General features: G+C 41.0%; 1 protein-coding gene across 4 annotated transcripts in view; it reads right to left on the bottom strand.

The window, feature by feature from the left end:
* LOC117398666 (metastasis-associated protein MTA2) overlaps nucleotides 1-22,511 on the bottom strand; it is a 44,492-nt gene that overhangs the window by 20,510 nt on the left and 1,471 nt on the right. For all 4 annotated transcript variants that reach the window (XM_059012062.1, XM_059012063.1, XM_059012064.1 and 1 more), the window contains exons 2-4: nucleotides 9,320-9,387; nucleotides 8,684-8,777; nucleotides 416-533 (exon numbers count right to left, since the gene is read on the bottom strand). In XM_059012062.1, the coding sequence (XP_058868045.1) occupies nucleotides 416-533; nucleotides 8,684-8,777; nucleotides 9,320-9,387 (280 nt within the window). The remainder of the gene's footprint in view (nucleotides 1-415; nucleotides 534-8,683; nucleotides 8,778-9,319; nucleotides 9,388-22,511) is intronic.

Below are 22,511 nucleotides of genomic sequence, written 5' to 3'. Positions count from 1 at the left end.
ACAATCCTACAGCTCTGGCCAAAAGTTTTGCACAAAACGTAATTTAGATATTTTATTTAACAAACATGTAATCATGGAACTACAAAATGATCTCGCAAAAGTCTACCGGAAACCATAACGGTAGTATTTCATGTTCGATTTCAATTGTCATGTTCGATTTCAGTTGTCAGTTTTTCATTAAGTATATGGGAAAACTACAAGCGGTATGTAATTCAATATGTTAACGTAACTTTATTCAGCAGGTTTCATTTCGACTTTATGAATCAAAATTAGTTAATTCTACAGGGTGATGCAAAACCTTTGGCCAGAGCTGTACATCGAGTTGCGCCGTTTCTTCCCAATCCTCGCCCACCCCCCACCCCCGACCCCCCACACACTGTTTCCAGCCTGCATGCACAGCTGCCTGCACCCTTACCGTATGTGTGTGGCAGGGAGGGACTCAAACTGGCGGGACAGGAAGAGTTCTCTGTGCTTCAGCTGGTGACCCTGCTGCTCTGACACCACCGGCTGCTTCGACTCCTCCTCAAACTCCCCTGGAAGAGACAGGGACCCTGTGAGTGACACACCTTCATATACACAGGACTGGGCTTCCACAGCTCTGTACTGCGCAGAGCGACATGCCTTCATACACACAGGACTGGGCTTCCACAGCTCTGTACTGCGCAGAGCGACATGCCTTCATACACACAGGACTGGGCTTCCACAGCTCTGTACTGCGCAGAGCGACATGCCTTCATATACAGAGGCCTCGGCTTCCACAGCACTCTCTACTGCACAGAGCGACATGCCTTTATACACACAGGACTGGGCTTCCACAGCTCTGTACTGCGCAGAGCGACATGCCTTCATATACAGAGGCCTCGGCTTCCACAGCACTCTCTACTGCACAGAGCGACATGCCTTTATACACACAGGACTGGGCTTCCACAGCTCTGTACTGCGCAGAGCGACATGCCTTCATACGCACAGGAATGGGCTTCCACAGCTCTGTACTGCGCAGAGCGACATGCCTTCATATACAGAGGCCTCGGCTTCCAAAGCACTCTCTACTGCACAGAGCGACATGCCTTTATACACACAGGACTGGGCTTCCACAGCTCTGTACTGCGCAGAGCGACATGCCTTCATACGCACAGGAATGGGCTTCCACAGCTCTGTACTGCGCAGAGCAACATGCCTTCATATACAGAGGCCTCGGCTTCCACAGCACTCTCTACTGCACAGAGCGACATGCCTTTATACACACAGGACTGGGCTTCCACAGCTCTGTACTGCGCAGAGCGACACACCTTTATACACAGAGGCCTCGGCTTCCACAGCGCTCTCTACTGCGCGTGTAGGTGTACCAAAGCAGCAATACTCAGCTTCACCAAGCACTCCGGGCTCCCCACAGCAACGCTGGCAATGTTTAATTCGTAAAATCACTTTATTAAATCTACCGTCTTAAGTGAATTGTTCATTACAGAAAACGAGGGTTCTTCGCGTGCAATTCAATAAAATCAATCTGAATAAAAGACACTATTTATTACTTGCTTATTTTTACGTTATTCACTTGTGTATCCTCACTGTATGAGAAAGCGCTCTTAAAAGATTAACCGTCACTCCAGTTTAAGGGTACCACTCCCCCCTGCACTGCCGACGGTACCATGCTACCACAGGTAAGGCAGGCCAAGGTGAGTGGCAATCAGGTGTCAGTGAAACTAAACGTAAAAGATGACCTGTCATTCCAGCCCAGGTGAGGCAACGCAGTTACTCAACCTTTTAGTGTGAATTCATGATTTCTACTGGAAAGCCCTCAACACACGTTTGAAAAGCGGTGTCTGGCGGGATCCCCACATGGAAGAGGTCAAAGGCCATCAAAACGCCCGTTCCTCCCGGGAGACACGCTCTGGCGGTTCAGCGGTTAAAGAAAGGGGTCGTTTCCAGGATGTTCCCAGTTCAAACCCAGCTCAGCCACTGACTCAGAGTGGGGTGACCCTGAGCAAGTCACTTAACCTCGTGCTCCGTCCTTTGGATGAGATGTAAAACCGAGGTGCTATTGTATTATTATTTGTTTACTTAACAGATGCTTTTATCCAAGGCAACTAGGGTGTGTGTGCTATGCATCAACTGCAGAGTCACAACAACGTCTCACCTGAAAGACGGAGCACAAGGAGGTTAAGTGACTTGCTCAGGGTCACACAGCGAGTGAGCCGGGATTTGAACCAGGGACCTCCTGGTTAGAAGCCCTTTTCTTTAACCACTGGACCTCACAGTCTCCGTAAATCACTGTGCAGCAGCAGTTGTGATGCATAGTTCTCCCCCTAGTCTCTGCAAGTCGCTTTGGATAAAAATCTGCTAAATGACCAATTAATAGTTCACAGCTCGTGAATTCATTCAGTGCCTGCCCTGGCTCCTGTTTCCCAATCACACATCACGTGGGATCGACAAGAAATGCAGCCTAAAACCCCTCTACCACCCGAGCTGGAATGACGCAACTTCAACAAGTAAAATTCAAACTTTTTATTTGTGTAAAAAGACTGGACAGTATATCAAGCGAGAGTCAAACATGGTGTTTTCTCTCATATTTGTCTCACTGTCCTGTTATAATATGCTGCGTGAAAAGTTAGTTGTTGGGTTACATGATAAAATAAACTATTGTGGAAATGATTATTAAAACGGCAGCAAAAAAGATTTCCGATCCAATCTTTCTACAACAAATGGTTGTTTTGTAAATCCAGATATTTTTATATACAACTTTGTGCAAAATCTCTGTACATCAAAGATCTGGTAAAAGTACTCCGATTCCCCCTCACATTGAATCAGACAGGAAGGGTGGGTCTGAAACTGGTCCGCTGTACAGAACGCCTGCACACACCTACTGTACTGCGACTATAACAAGAGTACAGGAATGCTTACTGCGAGATAGATACGTACTGAAAATAAATGTCATGTGAAACGTGGCATTGTGAGCAAACATTACAGACTCTGGGATAGTTGCCATGAGATCAGCGTTTAAATTATTTTACTGGAACAAAGTGTAAGAAGTATACAAGATAGCTGTTTTTCTTCATCATACGATACAGGTTCACTTATTTTGGCGATGCTGCTGGGTATACAGACAGTATGCACAGACCTGACAAAGCACAGGGACTATAGCGAAGAGAAACTTCAGGAAGGACACTTTTTTATAAATGTGTGTATTATGCCGAGGAGATCTGCATTGCAATGCAAAACGTTAACAGGACATGTGAAAACAGAAAATAAAAAATAGTCTACCGATGTTTTATTTGACCTTAGAGGCATCTTTGGCAATGCAGTGGGGAAAATCTCAATTTAAACTTGGAAAACATTCACTGGTCAAATATCCAAAATAAAAAAAAAAAGAATCTAATCAAACTCGAACTAACCGGAAATGTAAATTAAGGCATTTGAGAAAATCTTCAAATTAGTATGTCAGCCTTACCTAACATTTATATACAATTTTGCAGATTGACAGATAACCTAAAAGAGTGCTTTCTCTTATGCCTTGCCAGTATAACTAAAGTTGCTGCTCAAAAATACTTTACTGAACCAACCTCCAATATAAAAATTCCTCTTATGAATTTAAGAGTAACGCATACCACACCGCATTGGTCTGGTAGTACTATAAATTGATGACCAAAAACACACTTGATAAGAATTTCTAGAATTGCAAAATAAACCTTTTACCCACACCCAACAGAGGTGTTTTAAATACTCAGTATATATGGAATATTATATGCTGAATTACCTGTCCAAATAGTGTTTATAACTACAAAAACAGTAACTTGAGCCACACAGTAATGAGGCTGCCTTGGCCTTGCACAGCTTCACAAACACCTTTCCAGACCCCCAGCAAAAAATGTTTCCCCCTCGCTACACTCTGCACAGATTCCCCCACCATCGCCTTAGAATTCCCTGCTATTTTAAATCTTAAATACATCCCTGCCGATTGAATTTACTGCCCGATATATATTGGAGTGAACTGACTGCTAAACATTTAGTCGCAGTGAACTGAATTGTTGTAGGTTTATATGTTTAAAAGGTAGACTTTCTAAGAACCAGGAGAGGAAGGTTAGGGTCTAACTCCTCTGCAGACAGTCAGTCTCAGCAGCATACTGGATTCAAACCATCTCATTTCCTGAACGATTCTTTGGTGACACAAAAGAAAAAAAAAAAAGACCTTTAAGATCATTTTGGGGAGTTGTAAAGTAGACACAGTCTGGACTCCACCCCTGTTGCTTCCTCCAGGAAACCCTGCTGGAGTGGGCGGGACCTTTAAACCACACCCTCCACCCCAATCCCTTAACCACTCAGTTAACCCCTTCCGAGAGCCCTGCTTTCTGATTGGTCAGCTGACAGAAGCCTGCCCCTGCCATACTGATCAGGAAACCCTGCTGGTTAAACTTGAGGTGCCCATCCCCCCCTTCAACTCGACCTAAACTTGTTAACCCTTTGTTGTCTGGCAGCCCACAGGTCGAATGAAACAGCTTTTGTTCTGAAGAGCTACTGTAAACAGCCACAGGAGGGAAGAGGAGAGAGAGAAAAAACACTGACAATATTCAAGCACAGAGAACTGGAAGGATTGTGAAAACAAGACTGGTCTCAAAAGTCGACCTACATGAAAGCATAAAAACATGAGAAACAGGTCTGATAATTGTAGCTACAACTACACAGGTTTCCCTATAGACAGACCTGCATGTGATGTGTCGCACAGTACTGTGGGTGCAGAACCTAAGGGTAGGAAAAAGCTTATTGCAAAAGCGTCCACAGGGAAACTCGAAGTTTCAGCCCACAGAGGGCCGGTTCAGCACTGGCGTCTGTACTGCTGAAGCACAGACAGTAGTGTGGTTATGGACGTTTTAACCAGCATACACCTATGAATATAATCAACTCCTGCACCTGTGTGTTAAAGACAGAAATTGAATGTGTATGAACACAATGCGCCAGTGTATATGCAAATATTTGAAAGGTCTACATTTTCTGAACCAACATGAACACCTGGGGCTTGCATGCGGATTAGCCTGTGGTACAGTCAATGCATGCGAGTACATGGAGAGAGAATTAAATGCATTCAAAAAATAACACTACAGTTCCCACCGTGGTTCTTTTTATAGTGCTACTCCAGTGTGCTCCTCTCAATTCAGTGGTGTTTTTGTGAACACTACTCTTTCCACTGTTGAAGCAGATTTACTGTGTTCTGTGTTTGGTACAGTAAGGACAGTGTGACATTTACTTTGCACTGACTTTGAGACCTGGGTTCAAATCCAGCTTGCAGTGGACAGCGTTCCACTCAACGAAAGACAGTTATTACTTAACTGTTTGCCAAAAGATGTGCAAACAAATGGTGTTTAAAAATTAAGACCAACGGTACAGCTGTATCTTGTATCGCTATACTGTGTAACGTCTTTATAAATCCACAAATTTTACTGATTATATCGACTTAAAGTTCAATTAGTTCTGTTGAAGGGGAAAAAAAGTTTTTAAAAATTCGATTTGCTCGGCTCAACAAATAGCCAGTGGAGAACCAGCCGTACCCGTACCGTATCGAGCCCTCACGGGTCGGATTTGCCAGTGGAGAAGGTGTATAAGATAGCCCAATAATCTTAGGGAACATCAGACTGCTTCCTCTATCACCCCCCTAAGAGAAAGGGTGCTCCAGTCCAGGGCAGGCTTGAGGCATAGAGACTGAACTGCTCCCTCCCTCACCCCCTAAGAGAAAGGGTGCTCCCTCCAGTCCAGGGAAGGCTTGAGGCATGGAGACTGAACTGCTCCCTCCCTCACCCCCTAAGAGAAAGGGTGCTCCCTCCAGTCCAGGGAAGGCTTGAGGCATGGAGACTGAACTGCTCCCTCCCTCACCCCCCTAAGAGAAAGGGTGCTCCCTCCAGTCCAGGGCAGGCTTGAGGCATGGAGACTGAACTGCTCCCTCCCTCACCCCCCTAAGAGAATGGGTGCTCCCTCCAGTTCAGGGCAGGCTTAACTGTATCAACAGTATTTTTGTTAAATGTGGGATTGCGACACAATTTTGCTACCTACCAGTGGAAGATTACACAATACAAAGCAATATATGTGTGTTGCCTGCAGGACCATAATGAAAATGAAAAAGCTCACAGCTAGGAAATCTTACTTCTGGCAAGCCTTGCCTTGAGCATGAACTTCTTTTCACTCTCCACCACTGAGATTGAAACAGACATTTTTTTAAAAATCAGCAGATTGTTCAAAGTGAGTCCCATCTTCAAAGAACAATCCTCCCACCCACAGAGCTGCCACATACACAAGCACACAGCACAGCACAGCACAGCGCGGCTGCCAAGGACTGGCCTGTGCTCCCACTGCTATAATTAACACCCAGGCAGAGCCAGCTATTTCACAAACTAACGACTATACACCAGACTCACTGGCAGAAACAGAAATTCATTGAGAAGCTGCAGACAGCATTCCTGTGTGCAGCATTGTGTGTTTCCTATTATTTCTTGTTGACTGTTCAGTTTGTCAGTATTCCATACAGGTAGTCTTAACTGCAGGGACACAGCCAGACCCCCAACCCCCAACCCCCAACCCCTTCTGTACCACTGCATCACTGTGTGGGCAAATTCATCTTCCCACTACCTACACTAAAATTCTCACATTGCCAATGCATGTGCCATCGCTGCTCGGTGGACAAACTAAGCAGACATTTAGACAGCAGCAAAAGACTTTATGAGTGTAATGAACGTCATAATATGCAATTTATGATACCTGAGAGGGTGTTGATTGGCACTACCACAAGCTACGTATTCTCTAATCAAATCATTCAAGAGTCATTTACCAGAACAGAAGCAGCCATGTACTAGCAGTGTAACGATATAATACTTATCATGATAGCAGATGTATCACGATGTATACGCAGTGACCCAGAGGGGCTACTAGTACAAAGCACAAGAAGATCAAACGATCAGTTAACTACTAGCCATTTTGTTTTAGGACAAAAATGAAATGCGATAGGGACAGTATGTATTCATCCAGAGTTCTCCCCAGGAATTCTGTATAGCTGGGTGGCAGAGTATTATAGCCGGGAGCACTTAACGGAAATATAAAATTGCCTTAACTCAAATATATAATAAGACAAATAATTTGAATAAGACATTTCATTAATAATAATCCACCCTAATTGGTACACAGGCTACACTGCTCCATTTACCCCCTGATCCTTTGCAATCTTTTTTGTGAAAGCTCTGCCAGAAACACATCATACCACCCAATTCCTTGCTGCAAAAAAGCCATTTCCACACGTCATACCCACTATCATTCAAAGATAGAGATGTATATGTATATTATATATATGCACTGGCCCTCTTGCGGTTCTTTCAATTTGCTTTCTGCAAGTTGCTCTTTGCTGACTATCAGGTTGCTCTTTCATTTTCATCACCAATTTCGGTTTGGTAATTTCCGCATTCATATTTTTGCTTCGAAAATAAATCGGTTATTTTTATTTATTTTTTTTTAGCAGTCATTAACATGTCAGCCTCTCAAGTGCTTAAAACGGAAAACCCACCCCTTCAACACTCTGACTGGTTAAATGTAGTGTCAAGATGTTAACACAGCTGTCATGGGGTTGCAGCGCAATCAATCCTTATTATTAAAGGCGCAGTAGCATCTGCAAGTCGGGCAGCTCTGGCATTTTCAGCTGGGCTGCGACAGGCTGAAAAAGCCTGGGGAGATCCGTCACACCAACGATAACACACGCACCTGTTCCTCATTCCAGAACCGTTTGGTGAACTATGATGACTGACGACACATACCTCTATTAGGTTACCTGTACAGAAAGGATAAAGATTCATCTATTCACAAAGGATCGTTAGCCCCCAGCTTTGTACTCTTACCGTGTTTGATCATGCTACACAATCATTACCCTATAAGGAAGTAATGCAAGTCACACCTGCACTGGAACCTATCAGCAGCAGCTACACTTACTTTCGCTGAGAGTGTAGATCTCTTACAGAGAACGTCAAGGACGAAGAATTTAAAATGTTTAAACCACAACAGGTTCTACATAAACAGATTAAATACATTATGAGCTACTCTGTTTTTATTTTTTATTTTATCTAACCTTCAAAAGAACTTCTGGGGCCTCATTGTTTGTAATTATTATCTTCCACGGGGCGTTCTGTTGAAGATTAAAAAGACTTAAGCGTTAGTTGTCTGCTCTAATCAAGTTAAGTGTACAGCCAGCACCATTTTCTAGATGCCTCGGAAGATGTAAAAATCTCCTGTATAAGCGGCAGTCCCAATAAAATGAGAGGCATTTTAGAGGACCTTACTCACACATATTCATATCTTAAAACATGCAGAAGAGTTTTTTTTTTACTGCACTGCGCTACACAAACCTGTATTGCTCTGAAAAGCGATCTCCATTCATCCTTTGAAAATACTGTATCCCAATTAAACGACAAACAGCATTGGGAAGAACCGTCTGTTCCATTTAAGCAGAACTCTCAATTATCAGGGTCCCGATTAAGTGGCTCTTTGTATGACAAACTCTACTTGTTTTGCTTGCCGGCCTGACAAAGCAGCGAGAAATGCATTCTCATCTGACTCGGGGTAGCCACAGAACACTTCTAAGGATGCATGTGTTTGACATGTGGAAGGAATCGTTTCAACTCAATAGAATACAGAACAGAACCTAATAGGAGGCTGTACTCACGCGCATTGCTGTCCGCGAGGCCGTTCAGGTTACTGGAAATGTCTCGTCTCCTGAACAGGGAAACCACTTTCGCTTCCACGTTTCCATTGGCAGTCTGGGGAGCAGAAACTCTCATATGAATAAATTACAAGTTTGCCAGCCTCGATGCAACTTCCAACTAGGGGTGTTAATCATTGAGTTTAAACATTTAAAAAAAAAAAACCCCAAGCATTAAGAATGCTGCCTACGTTTGTCAAAAACAAGTTATTTAATTGATCGTTTTATTATTGTTTTACAGTACAAAAGGTCAATAAATCAAACTGCTTTCTCGTGATCAAGCTTGAAAAAGGTCAGAGACGTCACCACTAAAAACATATTCAATATACAAAATTGGAAGACACCGATCACCAATGACTGTTAAAACACTCAATAGTGCTGAATATAGATATACAAAACAAAACATTAAATTCAACGAAACATTTCAACTAGAAGTCTTCAATGTCATTGAAAAAATAACTTCTAGTCTAAACGTTTGTTGTCGAATTTAAGTTGCGTTTGGTATTTTCAAGATTAGAAAGCTAACTGTAAAAGAGCAGGTGGTGGGGAGACGCTGCAGTGCAAGTCAGTGGACAGGCGCAGTGGATTCCTTGTGCTTACCTTGTTGAGCTCCTCTATGCGTCGGATCAGGTAGGGGTTACTGGACGAATTCTCAAAGTAAACGTAATCTAGAAAGAGACACACAGGGGTTAGTGTTGAGGCTGGAATCCATGTTTAAACTGGGTACATTAAGTAACGGAGCGACTCAGGGAAAATCTTTTCCCCCCCTCACTCTGATCACTGATTAAATCTGCTCTGTAGCTCAGAGCTGCTCAGGGGGAGCGAGACTGAGCACACCCACTGTCATACCCAGTCAGTGAAAAAGTAGGCTTCCCAAAACTTGATCTGTAATGAAAATATACAATAACAAAATAAAAGGGGAGTTCTGAACGCTGGGACCGGGTGCAGTGCTAGTGTAAATTTCAAGCCTTACCAAAAGAACTCTGGGTAAGTCCAACCTCACGCAAGTGTTCTTATGACCCTGGGATTGTAATCCATTGTATCATTAAATCTCAGACCGCTGACAAAAAATAATCACAATCCTAATTTCACTGGCCTTTACAAAGACAGCAAGCAAATTAAAGTGAAACAACTCTACGTGTGTTCTGTTTGTGATGATTCAAGTTTGCTTGGATATTATTTTGAAAATAGGAACTGTATCCATCACGTTTCAAATAGGTGAATTGTAGTCTTCAGCATTCTACGAATACTACTGCTAGTAACAGTAATATATACAGTGCCTTGCAAAAGTATTCAGACCCCTGACCAATTCTCTTATATTACTGAATTACAAATGGTACACTGAAATTTCGTTCCGTTTGATATTTTATTTTAAAACACCGAAACTCAAAATCAATTATTGTAAGGTGACATTGGTTTTATGTTGGGAAATATTTTTAAGAAAAAAAAAAACTGAAATATCTTGCTTGCATAAGTATTCAACCCCTACACATTAATATTTGGTAGAGCCACCTTTCGCTGCAATAAAAGCTTTAAGTCTTTTGGGGTAAGTATGTACCAGCTTTGCACACAGTGTCGGAGTGATTTTGGCCCATTCTTCTTGGCAGATTTGCTCCAGGTTGTTCAGGTTGGTTGGACGACGCTTGTGGACCGCAATTTTCAAATAGTGCCACAGATTCTCAATGGGATTGAGATCAGGACTTTGACTGGGCCACTGTAGGACATTCACCTTTTTCTTGAGCCACTCCAATGTTGCTTTGGCCTTGTGCTTGGGATCATTGTCCTGCTGAAAGGTGAATTTCCTCCCAAGCTTCAGTTTTTTAGCGGACTGAAGCAGGTTCTCTTGTAGTATTTCCCTGTATTTTGCTCCATCCATTCTTCCTTCAATTTTAACAAGATGCCCAGTCCCTGCTGATGAGAGGCATCCCCATAGCATGATGCTGCCACCACCATACTTCACTGTAGGGATGGTGTGTCTTGAGGCATGGGCAGTGTTAGGTTTGCGCCACACATAGCGCTTTGAGTTTTGGCCAAAAAGCTCTATCTTGGTCTCATCTGACCACAAAACCTTTTCCCACATCGCAGCTGGGTCACTCTCATGCTTTCTGGCAAACTCCAGACGTGCTTTCAGATGGTACTTTTTGAGTAACGGCTTCTTTCTTGCCACCCTCCATTACAGGCCAGTGTTATGCAGAGCTCCAGATATGGTTTGACTGGTGCACCATTACTCCACTCCCAGCCACTGAACTCTGTAACTCCTTCAAAGTGATTGTTGGCCTCTCTGTGGCTTCTCTCACAAGTCTCCTTGTTTGAGTGCTGAGTTATGAGGGACGTCTTTTCTTGGCAGTGCCTGGGTGGTGTGATGCAGCTTCCACTTCCTGATTATTGATCCAACTGTGCTCACTGGGATATCCAAACACTTGGATATTATTTTGTACCCTTTCCCTAATCTATGTATTTGTATTACTTTATCTAACTTCTGTAGAATGCTCTTTGGTCTTCATTTTCCTTCAGATTCACAGCCTGACCAATGATCCTTCAACAGTGGGGTTTTTATCCAGAAAATGTGACAGCAACTTTAATGGTTCACAGGTGGAGGCCAATGGTAAGGTAATTGTGTCCTCATTAGGGCAATTTCTTTCATCGGTGTAAACTGTGAGCTTCCACAGCACAGGGGTTGAATACTTATGCAAGCAAGATATTTCAGTTTTTTATTTTTCTTAAATATTTCCCAACATAAAACCAATGTCACCTTACAATAATTGATTTTGAGTTTCAGTGTTTTAAAATAAAATATCAAACAGAACGAAATTTCAATGTACCATTTGTAATCCAGTAATATGAGAGAATTGGTCAGGGGTCTGAATACTTTTGCAAGGCACTGTATGTTGTGTTTTGTATAAAGCAATAGACTTTATGTCAAAATACTGTAACACGTCTGATTTAAAAGAAATAGCATACCTGGTTTTGTGTATTCTTGGATTTTATTTGCAATATTGGACTGCAATTTCATTGCTAGCACTCAGAGGAATGATAAAAGGCTATGCAGCAAGAAATCACTTGTCCAAATTATGAAATTTGCCATCTGTTATATTTTGTACATAAACCAACGTCAATTTCATGTCTGCAGATTTAATTGTCTACATAAATAACTGATGGTTTTACATCCAAAAATTAATATGAGTATATTATAAAATATATGTATTGCACATTACTATTTAAATACTTATTTTACAAGCAAATTTAAAAAAAAAATGGTAGACTATTACATTTAATACATCTGAATATTTTGAAATTCCCTTAAGAATATAAAGAAAACGCTTTATTAAAGCAAATTATGATTAGTTCACAGTATGTTAGGTGGCTTTTAAATTATGTGCACAGCCTCTTTCCACCTCAGAAAACGAACTACAGTACTTCAATACCATTTGTGTTCTAAATTTAAACATTTGGTCTCAGATCAGACCGTGGTTGAAATATATGGTGCAATGTTGCAAACAAATTTGTGTTCTGACCAATGTTCCCTCCAATTTTTTTTTTGTACTGAGCAGACTACAAACTTCTCTGAGCATTACTTTTCTGTCAATGGGCAGCTTAGTTATGTGACGTCGTAGTTTATATAAACTGCCCTACTAAACAACGATCACCAGCAAACGTGATTGCAACAAATAAACTCGAAAATATCAGCAACAACACTATAAATGTTCAAGATTTTAAATAGGACTACGGTTTTAACATCGTCCAACCACTTCCCATCCTTTCAGCGTCTTCCTAATTACCAAACCAAAGAAATAACATATTTTACTCACACACAGCATTATCTACGATCAAAGAGAAACACAGGAAGCACACACCAATGCAGTTAACAAAAAGTCCATGTATGCATTTGTATTATTTTTTATTTCAAATGGTGTTGTAAAGACATTGCCGTCTCTTCAGGTTTTAAGATAGTGATGTCACTTGTGTTGTAGGGATTTATGTTTCTATGTACTGTACTAAAAAAAATGTACATTTTATTTGTTTTTTATTAAAAAAATAGCTTAACTTTGCAACGGTGTCATACCTTTTCTTTGTGTTTGTTGCTGTAACTTAACATGCAGTCCAAATGAATAAGAACAACAACAAAAAAAGGGCCACCTTCTCATCAGTGTTAAGTTTTACACTGTCAAGAGATCATTGGGTGGGCACTGCATGTCTTCAAACACACTCGATTGGCTATTGCTGGGTAGCTCTTTGTTTCTCTTAACCAATAAGGTTTCCTCGATGTCCAAACTGATCTACGCAAAGCAGGTGATTGACACCTCCGCGGCGGCGCAGTATTTATATCCAGAAGAAAATATACTGGATATATTAAGGGTCCTAAAGCTAGAGGAGTGCTGTGCGTGAGATTTTACGAAGTGAGCGTGTGCGGTGCTGCGCGGCCTGATGTTTTTGATCCGCGGCCTCGCACACACGCAGCTTAGAGGGAACATTGGTTCTGACCAATGCAATATTATCTGAAACACACACACATTGGAAATGCGAAAAAAACAGCAAGTTATCAAAAGTGCCCAGCCACTTAAAAGTGGAGATGTCAAAAACACAAGCCAAGTTTCAAGAAACCATTAGGGTAAAGGTTGCCCCAATTGTTTCTACTAACTTGTGTTTTTGATGCAAGTTCGATCCACTTTTATTGTGCCTGACACACACAAAGTTATTGGTAACAATTGGGGCAACCTTGACCCCAAATGGTTTCTTGAGACTGTGTTTTTGATATCTCAACTTTAAATGGCTTGGCACTTGATAACTTGGCGTTTTTTCACATTTCCAATGTTTGTGTTTCAGATATCACTCCTTTTTTCACTTAATAGATAATAACACACACACATTACAGGAATAGCAAAATTGTTCAACCTATATGTGTGCAAAAGTATGTTCAATGAAAGTGTCATTCATATCAAATACTTTTTTTTTTTAAGTTTGCAATATAAACCCTGTGTGGGAATCGAACCCAAAGACATGCTTCCAATGGAGCTTGCAATGCAGACACCCTAGCTTTTCACACCACAAACTTTGTCCTTCGTTTTTACAACATTTGCAAGTAGTATAGCAGTAAAGTTCGTTTTTAACAAGTAACAAGGCAAACAAGATTTTGTAAATAATGATTATTATCCCGATTGTATTGAAAGCTTTCATCTGATTTTGCAAACTATCATAATAAGCTTGATATGTTCATTTAGTATATTGGGCAGCAGTGTGGAGTAGTGGTTAGGGCTCTGGACTCTTGACCGGAGGGTTATGGGTTCAATCCCCAGTGGGGGACACTGCTGTTGTACCCTTGAGCAAGGTACTTTACCTAGATTGCTCCAGTAAAAACCCAACTGTATAAATGGGTAATTGCATGTAAAATAATGTGATATCTGTATAATGTGAAATAATGTATAATGTGATATCTTGTAACAATTGTAAGTCGCCCTGGATAAGGGCGTCTGCTAAGAAATAAATAATAATAAATAATAATAATATTGTAACGTTTTCATGTTTAGGAAGTAGTACTCAGGGAGACGGTGTTGAATTCTCAAAATATTTGTTTATTTGAAACTACAGAGAATTCCTGTCAGGGGCCAGAATTCAAGGCACTAAAATAATAACCCTACGTTTTAGTCTTGGCACTTTCACTGCATATTCTCTCCAGTCACAGCTCACACGCTCGCTCAGTCGCACCCGCAGTTTCTCATTCCAGTTCAGCACTGGACTGTCTCCAGTCCCAGGGCTCATGCACCCCCTTATATAACCTCCCGTCGTTTCACACCGCTGTCCGGCTCATCAAACAGTCAATATCCATGCTCTGCAACTCCCAAAACAGCAATACACATTTTTTACTCACTCCCCAGTCCCATTCCAAGTAACGGTGTGACCCGTTCCCCTTACAATACATGTAACATGAAAGACAGACGAGACAAACTGAACAGACAACAAGTCCTGCAACAAAGCAATTGTCCGGGTCGTTACAATATAGTTTTTAATTTCAAAAGTAAAAATATATGAAAGCATTAAGACATTCACAAAAATCTTCATGAGTATACAACTGAACAAGAACTGTTGAGTATTTATTTTCATACAGTATTAAAAGGCTGTGTTTATATCTGATAGTGAAAAATAAATAAATAGAAAGAAATGTCTATGTATTGATTGATGTCTTATTTCAATATTAATGTATTTATTATAATAACAATAACAATAATAATAATATCCTTATTTTTATATAGCGCCTTTCATAGTGGACCACCATCACAAAGCGCTTTACAGAGCTAAGCTGTGAACTGTGTAATATATGCAGAGTCACTTACAATAGGACATTGATTTAACATCTCATCCGCAGGATGGAGCACAAGGAGGTGAAGTGACTTGCTCAGGGTCACACACAGCGAGTCAGTCATTGGAGGAGGTGGGATTTGAACCGGTGACCTTCTGGTTACAAGCCTGGGACTTTAACCGCTGGACAACACTGCCTCCCTATTTATTTATGTTTTACTTTGACCAAATATATAGGCTATCATTCAGCATAGCTAATTCTCAGAAATTAACATTCCTTTTGGTCCAGTGGGGACGACAAATATCATTACTCTCATCAACCAGTACCAAGAGGAGGAACCGTACTTCCTTGCGCACGCAAATAATTTTAAAACAGAAAAATAATTTTATATAAATGATAGACCCCTAGTATATTTCCATGTTGACAAAACAAGTTCTCATTAAAATAGGATGTCCTGTAATATACAAATGCGTGGATAAAAGTGCCTGGGGTCTGCAAAAATCTGCAAAAAAAAAAAACTGGGCGAAGGAGGAGGACATTTTTACCTTACTTTGGCGAATTACTAAGTGTTGGGAACTACAAATTAAAAGTGAAATGGTGCTTTTGGCTGATTTACTTTTGCTGCGCTAATACCCTTGAAGACGACATGTCAACTATCCTTGCAGTATAGAGAGTGTCTGGCAGTTCTCTCAGTGAGGAATTACCGTTCCTCTCAAAAGAACTGTGTACTGGCATGTTACACCTGTAAGTCACCTTGGACAAAGGCGTCTGCCAAATAAATAAATCAGTAACACCCATCACCAATAAGGGATACAGTAGGCTACATAATTACTCTGACCGAGTCTCGAAACCATCCCTCAAACCAGGTAAAACAAAGAGATTCTCCCCCCACACTCTTGCTGTGAAGAAATGTCTTATATAAAACTCATTGATGTTCTAGGGTCGGTCAAGCGTACTGTACTGTACTGTGGGTATATTGGGCCCCCTCCCCATGTCATGCTAAGAGTAGCGCTGCACCATCAGACCGTCATCATCTTTCATTCTTCCACACCATCAACCGCAATCCCGGTCATTTCCAATATCTTGTATTAAAAGACAATACAATTGTTTGTTTTTACAAAAACAGTAATAAAATAAATAAATAAAAATAAATAAAGACTCAAAATGCATTAATGATCACATTCAGTGACCCATTCTCTAAATCAGGAATCTAAACTGTTCACAGTTAAATGCATTTTCTTCCCAGGTTTGGTAACAATATTAATAAAACTGCACAAACTGATAACGTTCTTTGAAAGGATCTTTCAAATCCACCCCCTCCTTTTCTAAGATGGATAAAAAACAAGGAGGTTTGATGAATTCAGCTGGTTTTCCGCAGCCTTTGGTTCATTTCGATGTACCGTAATAAAAAAAAAAAAAAAAAAAAAAACTATCATGTTTGGTTTGATTATTTTTTTATTGAATGGACATGTAAATAGTATTAATAATAGCGCCTGTGTATAAACAGTGAGTGACATTGATTAATTAGGCTATACGGTGCGTTGCAGCAGGGATACAGAAAAAAATAAGTATCTGCAAATGCAGACACCCAAATAGGATGCCGACTTTAATTAATAAATAATGGAGTGGTGATCCGCCCCACTCCAGCCTCAGCATACGCTGAATCAAATCAATGACATGAACCAGTAAAGATAATATCACTTTAAATACATCATTCAAATTAACATTATGCTAGGACTTCATTTGATAAGATAACAACATGGTTTACCTGTGAAAATGCATTCACACACAGTGTGTGCGTGTGTGTGTTTATATGTGTGGGCTTATGCATTTCACATTAATTTTTTTAAACTGAAGTCAGACAGAGGATACGTTTCACAGTTATTTCAAAAGCCACACGGCAAAAAGAACATTATATTAGTAGTAGTAGGATTCGGAGACACACAGAAAATAGATCACTTAAATGAATTATGCATGCAAGTTTCGTGCATTCCGTTTTTTGTTTTTTTGTCTCAGTGCAGCTGCCTTTTTAAAGACATTTGATTTTGATAATGTGGACCACACATTGTGATATTTGTTTAATATAACTGGAGTAGGAGTATTATTTTTTAAACTCTGATGTGTTTTACAGTATTTTGACATTCAAAAGCCTATGGCTTTATTTTATACAAAACATATTACTGTTATTGGTTTTATCAGTAGTATAGTAGAAGTATGCAGTAGCCTACAATTCAGCTGCTATATAATGATTTGAAAAGTGATGGATACAGTTCCAAGACTGTATTTAAAATACTCTCCATGCACACTGCAGCCGCACTCTGCCTGGCTTCCGAGTTAGCAGTTCTGCGGTTCCCTCAATATACCAGCTAAAGATCCACTTGAAGCAGCATTAATCTCACACACATGCCTTTTCTACAGAACTTATTTTTAGACAGTCCGTCACGCACTGCTGCAAAGAGTACTGATTTAAGGTCTCCACACACCGGACACGATGCGATTGGTCCTGCGATAAAATGGTACTCTCGCTGCGACACAACCTTTCACACCAGTGCCGACTCTCATCAGATTGTATCATCATCTGCAAACAATCACACATATGATAATCCTGTTATATAAAATGTAGGGAATTATGTTTGACCGCATCATCTGCATTATTTTCCCAGACTATCAGTCCTGGGGACTCACAGTCTGGGTTTCTGATCCAACCAATATCTCATCATTAGTTTTAAAATATTCACTGCGTAACAAATTAAAACAATCATGTTCTGGGTCCTAAATGGACTGTGTGAATTATTATGCACTTGTAGTAGTAGTAGTGTTTTTATTTTTCCTCACCTGTGCCATTTATAGAACTTAGCCCCACCTTTTACCAGTCTTCATTAGCTAAACAATTTTGTACCATTTACTTTTATATTTAAATATTTATAAAAATATCTATAACACACAAATATAAAAAGGATTAGTTTTTTTTCTTCTTTACTCTGTGCACTCACAGTATCCACTGCACATTATCCGTAACTAAACTCTGCAAGTGTTGCATTTGTTTTCAAGACGTATTATTATTATACAATCAATATACAGTAGTACTGTACAAATAAACTTGGTGGCCTAAACGTGTACACAGAATATAAACATGAGCACGGCTTTCTGCTGACTCCAGTAATGTTGTTGAAGCTGACACCCTGGGATCCTTCAAGAAGCTGCTTGATTAGATTCTGGGATCAATAAGCTACTAACAACCAAACAAGCAAGATGGGCTGAATGGCCTCCTCTCGTTTGTAAACTTTCTTAATAAAAACAACAATAACGTCAGGGTATACATTTTGTAATTCACCATAGCTTGTGTTATTTACTAATGTTATCGCACCACGGTTTCTGTCTACTTACAGTGTAGCTCCTCATTTTAAATTGAAACAGTAAACTTAAAAACAGCACAATGACCTTTGTGCAAATAAATAGACATCAAGGCATCAAGGTATCCGATTCTGGATCCAGGCTCCGATCCTTCTGATCCTTATAATGCTCCATACAACTTGTATGATGCACAATAAGATCAAATGATAAATTTCACTTTTAAAACAAATTAAATGACTAGGGAGAGTATGTATTCGTACCAACTATATACACACACTTCTTGTTTATTCCTACAATGAGCTATGTTGTGCTTTTGGTCTTGTATCACGATGCACACCACTCGTAGCTGTGTAGTTATTCTGGTATTCTTGTATCACGACACAAGATAACATGTCGATTCACAACAAATCCTTGATCCCCTAGGAGATGCCATATTGAGACCAGAAACCAGGCTAATAACATGGAGCTCAATCAGCTGCTCCTTCAGCTCACCTAACTGCCCTCTAGAGATCCCTACTAGCAGAGACACAAAGAACCAAACGAAAGCGATGCTGATTGATTCCGAAACATCCTTGAAGAAAACCCATATGGTGGATTTTAGTTGGACAGTTTCATACCTGTAATTGAGAATATACATGGCCAAGAAATAGAAAAGGACTTGCATCTCCTGCCAAGATGACAGCTGGCTCTATTCAATTCTACCCCAGATTCGGAGACACTCTGTAACTTGCTCTAAAGAATGACCTTGGCAAGTTTCATCAAATCAGACAAGCAGTTTAAGACTCATGTGCAAACGGAAGAGAAAAGACTTACAGACTGACAGCCTCCCTATACCCCCAGATGATTATGCACTCAACAATAACATTCAGTTTTTGGTGACTGAACTGCTCCCTCCCTCATCCCCTAAGAAAAGGTGCTCCCTCTGGTCCAGAGCAGGCTTGAGGCATGGACTCTGTACTCCACATATCTTGTATTAAAACAAACTCGGATTAGCTCACTTTCTTGAAACTACAAGTTTTCTACATGGTCCAGTCCAAATTTAGCAGTTGCTTATTGCAAATGACTTCTTAGAATATGAATTGACTTAACAGGAATTTCCTGTTTGTGAGAATTTGAGCGCCCCCCCAGGGAAATTTGAATAGAACAAATCACCCTAGTTCAAAAAGTGATCAGAGTTCAAGAGCACTTCATTTGCAATGTATTTATTTTTAAAAGCTCACTTACAACTATTTTCAATAAAATGCACAGCACTTCTTTTTATTTAGTAGTCGCCAATAGATTTTACCATGTTTTTCTCCCAATTTGAAATGTCCAATTGTATTTAGGCTCAGCTCACCGCTACCACCCCTCCGCTGACTCAGGAGGGCGAAGACAAACACACGCTGTCCTCGGAAGCGTGTGCCGTTGTCGCCCGCTTTTTTTCACACTGCAGACTCACCACGGAGGACAACGCAGCTCTGGGCAGCTTACAGGCAAGCCCGCAGGCGCCCGGCCAGACTACAGGGGTCACTGGTGCGCGGTGAGCCGAGGACACCCTGGCCGACCTAAGCCCCCCCCAACCCCAGGCGGCGCTCGGCCAATTGTGCGCCGCCCCCTGGGAACTCCCGTCCACGGTCGGCAGTGGAATAGCCTGGACTCAAACCGAAGACCTCCAGGCTATAGGGCGCATCCTGCACTCAACGCCTTTACCGGATGTGCCACTCGGGAGCCCCCCAGTACTTTTTAAATTGTTAATACTTTTCAGTGTTACTGTAACGTAACAAAACAAAAAAAAAAAACAAAAAAAAAAACTATGCATTCTGCTAGACGTTTGTTTTTGCTGGTCCCTTGAAATTCATAATAATGAGAGCTGACTAATTTTTTATATATATATATATATATATATATATATATATATAGACACACACACACACACACACACAGTATTTGCATCTACTACATACAGATGCACAATGTTGCATGCACTCTGCAGATAAGGCGTTACTAATTACTGCGAAGCTGGCTGGTCGGCCAATGACAGCTCACAACTCACAGAAGGATGCAAAGGAAAACGCAGCTTTTGAGTGTACCGTCACACCACAAGCGCACGACTCGGCAGGTGTGCTGGTCTGGTGGTTAGAGCACAGCCTGAGCATCTGGATCATTAGATCAGACAGACTCACTCACAATACAGGGAACACTCGCTAGTAAAGCCAGCCTTGGGGAAGGGACACGGGTTGAGACATTCTTGACAAACCATTTCACTGGGATTAAGGCTGACAGCAATGCCTGGAACAGATCAAACTGTTCCGGAAACCAGTCTCAATTGGTCCTGTTCCAAAAGAACCGCTACAAAATACACTACAGTGGAAGGAATAACGGATACGGACTTCAGTGTCAGGGGACAATAATATCTGAGAGAAGCGCCGTTAAACACACAGCAATATATCAGACAAATCTGAGGGGCAAGGAGTAAAAATGCAATTCCCACTGCGCAGCAGTTTGATCCATACCAGATTTTGCTGCAAGCAGAATTGGCCACTGCACAGGGTAATTTAGCTCATGTTAAAGCCTAGAATGACTCTGACTGCTATGCAATATGAGTTTTATTTTACATGGTAAATGGATTTATTTAAGGAATTGTTTTTCAGTGCTGACCAATCCACTGCACCCTTCCTAGTTGAGATTTGTTGCTGGAATGATCAGGTGCCAGCACACACGCACACACACGCAGAGTACATTACAGTAATCAGGCTTTCAGTGAAACTGTTGCTCAGGACTGAAGATTTCAGTAATGTTAACACACATCCCCTGCCACAGCAGTAAATACAAAAACAAGCATGTCAGTGACATGAGAAACTTATAAAAAGGACCTCGATTTTACGTCTCATCCGAAAGACGGAGCACAAGGAGGTTAAGCGACTTGCTCAGGGTCACACACACACAGCGAGTCAGTGGCTGAGCTGGGACTGAACTGGGAGCCTCCTGGTAACAAGCCCTCTTTAACCACTGTACCACTAAACTCATAACAGCAATAACGACTTAGGAACAGGGCATTTCCAGGGGAATCAGCGGTCATTAAGGCCCAGGAAAAAATTGCCTAACATGCAAGCGTGACATGCAGATGGATGGATATACGGACACACCTCTGTATATTCTGTACCCAGAATCTGATACTCGGCCAAACAAGTTGAATAATGATATCTAGTTTCATGACAATTGGATCAGCGGTTCGTCAGATAGGTGCAAGGTGTGACGCACGATGGCGTCCGCTATATCCTCTCCGCAGGGGTTTCATCACCAGCCTGGATAACAAGCATTCTCAGAGCAGGCTGAATGAAACCACAGCATGGGAAAGACACACAGGGTCAAAATCCAAAAATCCAGAAACACAACCTTGCAGGCTGCTGGGACAACCAATATGAAATTCCCCAATCCAAGCCCCTTAAAAACTCACTCTAGCCCTGGAACGCCCTTGTTCAGGTATATTACTGGGATGACCAGGTGCCAGGAGTGAACAGTCAAACCTTTACTACATCTACTCTGTACTTATCACACCTTCCGCACCATAAATAGGTAGGTTCAGATCATTTAAAACAAACTTGGAAGGCAGGTTTGAAACCCAGAACACAGGGCCAACTTTCAAGCCATGTTCATATGAAATTAAATGTGTCTATTGAGACAGAGCTGCGATGCATAGAATTCTATTTATTTTTACTTGTGAGTAACTGGTGAGTAATTAGCCTCCCAATACTTAAACCTCACCCTCCATGTTTACACCCGTAATGTAATGTAATTTTTTTTTATTTGGGGGGGGGGGGGGGAGGAGAATCATAATAATATATATATATATATATATATATATATATATATATATATATATATATATGTATATATATATATATATATATATATATATATAATGCCCATGTCTTAAAGGATACAGGACCCTGGCAAACACATTTATTCATCCCTAATTAGGTTTTCTCGTTTTCTGGAGAAAAGCCAAGTGTAGGAACAATGGTGCACAGTGCACCAGGTGCTCGCTGTTAGGGCCAACTGCCCTTAAAAACATCTACACACAATTCGCCATGTTCTGTTTCAAACGTCTTCTCCACTGTAGGGCAGAGCTGTTACACTACTGTGGAATTATACGCGTGTTTG

The sequence above is a fragment of the Acipenser ruthenus genome, chromosome 43 (genome assembly GCF_902713425.1).
Source record: "Acipenser ruthenus chromosome 43, fAciRut3.2 maternal haplotype, whole genome shotgun sequence".
Classification (NCBI taxonomy): Eukaryota; Metazoa; Chordata; class Actinopteri; order Acipenseriformes; family Acipenseridae; genus Acipenser; species Acipenser ruthenus.
Note: the sequence above shows the minus strand (reverse complement) of the source record. Positions and strands in the feature narration are given on the sequence as shown.